Genomic DNA, 7,784 nt, shown 5'->3' on the forward strand with positions numbered 1-7,784 from the left:
GTCCTAAACTGTATGCCTGTGACTTCCCGTTCAGAAAAAAAAAAATGAAGGCATCTCTTGCTTTCCAGTTCCCAGAAGTAACTGGAGAGTAAGGTGCAAGAAAGGTCAGGTTGGTTTATTACAAGTATTCAATCTACAGATCAGGGAGCAAGTATTAAGTGCCCTCTCTATACTAGTCTCTGGGTACACAAACTCAGCTGTACCCTACTTCCCCCTTCCCCACATATCAAGTGGGGTGCATAGTCCCCAGCCTAGCTTCGCTTTTTTTAGCTGAGCTATAGAGCTCATTCACTTCTAGAGAAGAGGGCATTTTGGGGTCCTGTTTCCTCTTATCTTAGCTCTGTCCAGCCTATACCCTCGCGATCCCCAGAGGTCAGGAATTCCCCGAAGAGTAGTGGTTGGGCAGGGGGCGCGTGCGTGTGCGTGTGAGTGTACAGGTGTGCACTGGATGAACTCTAAGGTGACCCTCTTGGAAACAGAAGGAAAGCTTCCTTGGAGGTCTAACCATGTAAAACCACGCTGCGAGGATAGCCCTTTCAGAGTCCCACAGGACTTTTTACCACTTGCTGTCAGCTCCCTCCGCCCTCCCTCCCCCCTATCCAGCCCCGGCAGCAAGACTCGGCTTGTAGCTCTCCCTTTCTCTCGCTGTCAAGTATGGAGTAGTTTCTTGTAGAGCTCTGGCAATCGCCAGTTCTCTGGGGGAAGATTTCCTCCCCCCTTCCCACCTCCATTCCCATCCCCAGAGTAAACTGATCCTTTGGTCTTTTTTTCCGGAAAGTTCGTTTCTCTCCTTCCAGGAAGAGTTCAAGAAACAAATATCAAATCCGCCCCCCACTCCCACACAGATACCTGAGCCGAGAGGAAGCAGCGGAACTCAGAGACGAACCTGTCTGGAGCCTTAGGCCACCTAGGAGAGGAAGACGACAGGAATGGGGCTTACTGTCAGGAGGTCCTCTGGGCGCTGCTCTGAAAGACAACACAAAAGCAGCCCCTTCAGACAGAAACTGCAAGCCTCTGTTGACCTGCGGGAAAGACAATCAGAGGAGCGGAGTCTCACTCAGGGTACGGTGGCAGTCAAACCCGGAGAAATGGCCCGAGGAACAAGGAAGGACAGAAAAAGCTCCTAAAAACGACTGTCCCCACCCAGGTCTCTTTTCATATCCCAGAGAAATTCAGATTCTCTCTCTCTCTCTCTCTCTCTCTCTTTCTCTTTCCTTTTTAAAAGCTTGTGAATAGATTTTGGTTCGCGAGCTGGTGGCAAGATGCTAAATAATTCAAACGAAAGCTGAGGTTGGAGAGGCTGTCTTCACACTTCTAAATGCACTTATGGACCCCCGCGACTCAGCAAGGCTAGATCAAGGTCTCGGTTTACCAAAACAAAACATCAAAAGGCGACCACCGGATTGGGAAGCGCCGCTTCCTCGGCTCCCCTTTCTCCCGCAAGGCCGCAGAAGCTGCGTTTGCACCGAGTCCCATTTGCATCCCCCCCCCCCCCCATCCCCCTGCTTTCCCCTCTCGGCCACTGCTCGCGCCGCTCTGTTCTCACACTCTCCTCCCCATTCGAGCCTGTCCACACCACACCTGGTGCATCACCGCCTAGCCATTAGCTTCGGGCCTCCTTTCATCTTCGGCGTGGCAGACGTCTCTATTTATCCACTTGCAATCAATGAGTGGCGTCACCAGCGGTCCCGTAATGACGCCGGCACCATTAAGGATGACAGGCTAGAAAGAAGAAGGCAATGGTGATCCCTCCCAGAGCCAGCGCAGCCCAGCGGAGCGCGAGCATCGCAAGGTGACCTGTCTCCCTGCTACTCTGTGCGCCCCGCTCCAAGCCGCTCTGCTCCGCTCCTCCCCGGCCGCGCGGCCCAACCCCGTCGCCCTCTCTCTTCTCCCCTCGGCCTCTCTCTTCCGTCGAACTCGGAGGCCAAGGGCTTCGGGTTGCTTGAGCCTGGGCAGCTGCCAGGTGGGAGCTTGCTGGAGGGTTGGAGTCCCCACCTCTTTCTTTCTGAAAAGCGCCCCGGGATGGAGAGCAGGAAGGACATGGTGGTGTTTCTGGAAGGAAGGCAGCTTGGCACGCTCGCTGGCAAGAGAGGAGCTAATTTATCCGAAGCAGTGGGGAGCCCTGGCCCCGAACCCCCAGAAAACATGATCCCCCGGAATTGCCTGAGTCCCCACTCGACCCCCCTGGCATCCCGGGAGAGGGGCGGAGACAGCAAGGAAGGTGAAGTGGAAAGATTGCCACGGAACGCGACGGGGGCGGGGGCAGAGAGTCGCCCAGCGGGGCCCTCCTCGGAGTCCCCCTCAGCCCAAGGCCAGCAGAGCAGCTCAGATACCGAGTCGGATTTCTATGAAGAAATCGAGGTGAGCTGCACCCCAGACTGCACCGCAGGGAGCGCCGAGTACCAGCACAGGAAAGGTACACACCAAGTTTTGCCCCAGCCCGCTCTCCCTCATTCGCCTGCCTCCTCTACTCCCAGTCCCAGAGCCCCGATGGCCCTCCCCTCGCCCTCCTCTCCGCTGCCCTCCTGGGCAGCTTCTGTAGTCTCTTGCCCTGAAGTGTCCGGAAACGATGAGGGGATTAAGGGAGGGAAGGAGAGGTGCTTTCCTCGGCCTAATTCCAGGTGAAGCCACAGAGGCAGCGGGGAGGTCCTGGCTGGTTACCTGCTTCCTCTGCCCCAGCCTTCCTCCTAGTCCCACAACTTGGGGAAGGGTGCTCACTTGCCTATCCCCGCGCCCCTTGCAAGGATCAGGTTTTGAGTCTAGTTCAGTGTGGGGTATTGATTCACAGGGAAGAAAGCCCCAGGTCTAGGCCTTGGGCTGGGAAATGAGTGGGTGTGCTAGACCTAGTGTTGAACAGTCCCACTGCAGCCTCCGAGAGATAATCTAGGAGACCAGCCCGAGCGTTGGACCGAAGGTTAGACCACGCCAAGATCCGGGCTTATGAGGCCTCAAACGCTTGGTGTGGACGCTTGGTGTAGTGGCTGGGCAGGAGGGTTTGTAGGTGGCAGACGTACTAACTTGGAGGCAGATTGCGTATGTCAAGACGGTATGAGTACAGAAGCATTCCCTAAAGAATGGACCAAAGGCAGCCAATGCAGGCCTCCCGATGAGCCGCCGCCCAGCCTTTTTGCACCTCGGCTCGAGGGCCAAATTACCTTGGCACTTCCAGGGCTCGGCGGCGCCAGTTCGGAAATGGTCCCAATGAGCTAATTGCCTTTGGTCTCGGACACAAAGAGGGCGAGTTACATTTGCAAAGCAAAGACCGCGAGCGGGCCTCCCTACCCTCCCATCCCCCCTGTTCCTCTGCCTCTACTCCAGCATCCCCTCTGAAGGCCCCATCCCTTTCCCTGCACCTCTGTCTCTTCCAATCCCACCCCAAAGAACAAGGAGCCACGAAGGGTGGTGGTTCGGTGGGTAAGGAAACCCCATCCTTTCTCTTTCTGCACTATTCAAAGTTAAGAGAGCGACCACGGGCTCTAGGCTTGTGCACTGTCCACCTTCATCCCTCTCCTATCCCGAGGCCTTCAGCAAGCAGGTTCAGCAGCGGCAAAGAAAGGGGCCAGAGAAAAGTCTCCCATGAGGGGAGAGAGCAGAGTCCCTAGATCCCTGTCCAGCCACTTTGCCGCAGGCCCTGTTACACTCTGCTTAGACTGTGGAATTTGAGGGCCTTTGGTGCAGAGCTCTAGCTAGCTCGAAGGGTTGGGCGTGGGGGCGGGGGTGGAGGGAAGGACAGAAATGCGTGAGAAGGAGGTACACCAGAACAGCCCACATACCCAGCCTCATCTCCAGCCAGTTCACTCTACACCCACATACTCTCATAGTACACCTACTCAGAGCACATCCTATGGCAGACTTCTTACGCAAGTAGTACTGGTGTACCTGTTTGAAGCCCACCTCACACATACAAGGAGGCGTGCTCCCACATACACACACACACACACACACACACACACACACACACTCTTCACGACACCCTCTGACAGAATGAAAGGCTAGTTCAGTGGGCTAACACTAACTCCATTTCTCTTCCAGTCCTACAGAGAAGATGGTTAGCCCCGTTGTCTCCCTCAGATCTAGTCTCTGGAAGGAGTAAATGCTAAATATCGAGCTCAGGCCGATCACCTTCCGTAGTACCTTAGTTTCTGAAACCCATATACTAAGTCTGTCGCTCGTTTTCACCTCGCGGTCCCTTTCTTCCTCGGGTGGGATGGGGGTGGGGTGGGAAAGAGAAAGGAACCGTCTTCAGGCAAGTACTCCTTTACCTGGAGACAGTAACTCTAACTATAGCTCGGGGGAGTCGGGTGTTCGGGGACACCTTCCTATCCCCTTGTGCTCCCCAATCCCACATCCAGCCCCAGCCCGCCCCCTATACCCCTTCCAGGCCCTCTGAGCCATTTCGAGTAGGCAGTGTGTATGCTTTGGGCTCACTTGTGCAGGGCCATGCTCCGAGGCTCTTTCTGGCAGTCCCAGCAGCGGAGAGGAGCCCCCCAAGAGCGGCGGCGGGGGAGGCCCGGGAGGCGGCGGAGGCGGTGGGGGCGGCGGCTCCCAAAGCTCCTTGGCCTGCAGCGCCAGCGATCAGATGCGCCGCTACCGCACTGCCTTCACCAGGGAGCAGATCGCCCGGCTGGAGAAGGAATTCTATCGGGAGAACTACGTGTCGCGACCCCGGAGGTGCGAGCTGGCAGCCGCCTTAAACCTGCCGGAGACCACCATCAAGGTAGGTAACGCGAATCCCCACAATCCTCTTTCCATTGACCCGCTGACTAGCTTCCCCAGTAGAGAAAGAGCTGGGAAGCCAACTTCCCCCTTCGTCCCAAACCTTGCTGGAGCCCCTGACTGGGGTGGGGCGCGGGAGAGAAGTAAGCAGGAGGTCAGACCTAGGTGGAGGTGGAGGAGTGGAGTCGGCTCAGGGGCTGAGATCTGGACTAGGGAGAGAGTCAGGGAGTCCTGGGGAGAAAGGCCAGGCCTCCTGTGGGCTTTTCCACACACCCCCCTCCCCCTACCCCCAGGTAATATTAAGTCTTCCACTGGCCAACAAACTCAGTTCCTGAGTCCACTGCCACATTAACACCTAATCCTGACGGGTATTCTTAGTATTTCCTGTGAAATAACAAGCCTTCTTTCCAACCTCCTCTTCAACGGCCCTCCCTGCCCCCTCCCCCCGCATGTTAATTCCCCGAAGTTGAGTGAAAGCTAGTTTCTGATTCTCAGTGAGCTAGATACAGAGGACAAAAGACTTCACAACAATCGCTACGAAGCCTTAGCTTCCTGAGCATATTCTCTTATTGGAGAAGTGTTGAAGGACAGCTTTCAGGGATCCCAGCTAGCTTTCCCCACAGTCATATCCATCGGAGTCCAAACTCGTCCCTGCCTTTAACCAGAGGAAAAAGTCTCTGCCACCCTCCTTCTGGACAAGGAAAATGGATCCAGAAGGCAATTAGTGCCAGGTGTCAGGGCCGAAATGAGGGGGAGTGGATCAGGGAGATCTGGTGAGCATTCAGAAGTTCCTCTACTTCCTTCGTCTCTGCCAGGTGTGGTTCCAGAACCGCAGGATGAAGGACAAGAGGCAACGCTTAGCCATGACCTGGCCTCATCCAGCCGACCCTGCTTTTTATACTTATATGATGAGCCATGCTGCGGCCACAGGGAACCTGCCCTATCCATTCCCCTCCCACCTGCCCCTTCCTTACTACTCACATATGGGCCTTGGAGCCACTTCAGCCTCTGCTGCCACCCCATTCAGCACTCCACTGAGACCCCTGGATACATTCAGGGTCCTGTCCCACCCTTACCCGAGACCTGAACTCCTCTGTGCTTTTAGACATCCATCACTCTATCCAGCCCCCACAACACATGGACTTGGGGGTTCGGGGGGCAGTCCATGCTCATGCCTGGCTTGTCATGCCAGCCAGTCCAACGGCCTGGCACAGAGACCTACCGGCTCAGACTTTTCCTGCTCCTCCACAACCAGGACAGACTCTTTCATCACCTTCACACCCTCCGTACTGAGCAAAACCTCCTCCGTGTCCCTGGATCAGAGGGAGGAAGTTCCCCTTACAAGATAAAAGGTGCATCTCAGGTTTCTCCAGAATACACATTTTTAGGGCAGACCCTCTTGCTTTAGGACTTACCCTCCCACCACCCCACTTTGCCACCTTTATTTAATTCCCTCCCATCTTCCCTGGGACATCAGTGGAAAAAAGGAGACAGAGGACTAGAAATAACAGCCTGAAAAGGATTTCCAGGACCATGAAGAAAAACTCCTGGTGAAATGTTGGGAAAAGAAGCCAGTGGGCTGGCCATGTTGAAGACACAGCCTGCCATTCATCTTTAGAGAAGACACTAGAACCTGACAGGGAAGGGACCCTCCCTGTGTATGTCTTCAAGGCTCCACTTGAAAAGGAAAAAAAAAAAAAAGACAAAACTTTAAAACCCACACAAGCACACACACACACATACACACACAAGCACATACACACCCACACAAAAGCACGTGCAAAGCAACCTTACTCTCCTGTCTTTATCTGACAAAGCTGAAACACTGGAAAGGGGATATTGCTGTCTTTAACAAAAAGTTGTGTGCATGCACACAAACCACATAAGGAGCTCTTTTTGCCAGATTTTTCAAGTCTAGTAATAGAGATTCTGAATAGCTACACAACTCAGTACTTCTTTTTAAAAATAGAGAAAGGGGAAAAAATTGTTCTGATGCCATAAAGATCCTACCAACATGTATATATTTTTGGCTGTTTGCATTCTTTGTGTCTCAGAAATACAATATACTCCAACTGATTAGGATCTAATCTCTTCCCTAGAACTCTGGTTCCCAGCTCCCTGCCCCACCCTACCTTGATTCTCATTTCATTTCTATCTCTGTGTCTGTCTCTCTCTGTCCCCTCCTCTTGTTTGTTTCACAAAAAGATCTTCAAAGAAAAGGGGGACTTTCCTTGTGTCAATGTGCCGATGAGTGTTATTTACCCTAACACAAGCGTCTGGTCATCAGGGGCTGAAGGGTGCCCCCCACACCCATCTAATTTAGCAAGGCTGTGTATGTAAGAAGGGCTTTTAAATGCCTGGTGTACAACAGTATGTGCTCTGAACAGAGACTGTGAGCCAAACGTTAACAAGCCACCAAGGGAAGAGATTAGGTATTGGGGAGGGAGTGGGCAGAGCAGAATCCTATGGATAATCACAGCCTGCAAATTAGAGCACAGCAGACTTTGTCTTCTTGGTTTGTTCTTTGCCTTTCCATTATCCATTTGACTTTTAAATCTCCCATGCCCCACTAGCCCTTATATTTTACCCATTCCCATCATCACTACCTGCTTTTGTGTTTGTCTTTCAAATGTTCTCTATACAACTCTCTGCTTCTTTAGTGAAGGGAGGTTTTTTTTTTCTTTGAGAGGGTTTTGCAGTCCAGGGGAAGGAAAATGATAGTCTTGGTGGAATAGAGAATAACTTCTTGCCCTCTGACTCAACCTTATTTTTCTTGGAAGGCCAGAGGTTTCACTGTTTAGATTTGTTACCACATTTCAATAAAAAGCCTGAAAGAATCAAGAGAGCATAGCACCTTTGGGGGTTTCTATTATTCAAAGGAGGGAAGCCAGAACTTTTTTTCCCCATTTGGTGGGGGGGGGGGGGGGGGAGAGAAAGGGAGAGAGAGAGAGAGAGAGAGAGAGAGAGAGAGAGAGAGAGAGAGAGAGAGAATTTGGTTTTATTTCCTTCCAAAACAATAGACAGGAGGCCTTTTTAAGTGAAGGAAAACAAAGCTCCCCTTTGCAGAA

The 7,784-nt window shown here is 53.0% G+C and overlaps 1 protein-coding gene across 1 annotated transcript; it reads left to right on the forward strand.

Annotated features, from left to right (window-relative positions):
• The first annotated feature begins 444 nt into the window (after window positions 1–444).
• Window positions 445–7,540, forward strand: EVX1 (even-skipped homeobox 1). Its single transcript, XM_072651013.1, has 3 exons — window positions 445–2,416; window positions 4,437–4,717; window positions 5,532–7,540. Exons 1-3 carry the CDS (start codon window positions 2,023–2,025, stop codon window positions 6,063–6,065), a joined length of 1,209 nt encoding a protein of 402 aa, XP_072507114.1. The 5' UTR covers window positions 445–2,022; the 3' UTR covers window positions 6,066–7,540.
• The last annotated feature ends 244 nt before the right edge of the window (window positions 7,541–7,784 follow it).

The sequence above is a fragment of the Notamacropus eugenii genome, chromosome 3 (assembly GCF_028372415.1).
Source record: "Notamacropus eugenii isolate mMacEug1 chromosome 3, mMacEug1.pri_v2, whole genome shotgun sequence".
Lineage (NCBI taxonomy): Eukaryota > Metazoa > Chordata > Mammalia > Diprotodontia > Macropodidae > Notamacropus > Notamacropus eugenii.

Coding starts and splice junctions, on each gene's coding strand:
- EVX1 (XM_072651013.1), top strand. CDS start 2,023: ATGGAGAGCAGGAAGGACATGGTGGTGTTTCTGGAAGGAAGGCAGCTT. Junction 2,417..4,436: donor CGAGTACCAGCACAGGAAAG/GTACACACCAAG, acceptor TCACTTGTGCAG/GGCCATGCTCCGAGGCTCTT. Junction 4,718..5,531: donor TGCCGGAGACCACCATCAAG/GTAGGTAACGCG, acceptor CGTCTCTGCCAG/GTGTGGTTCCAGAACCGCAG.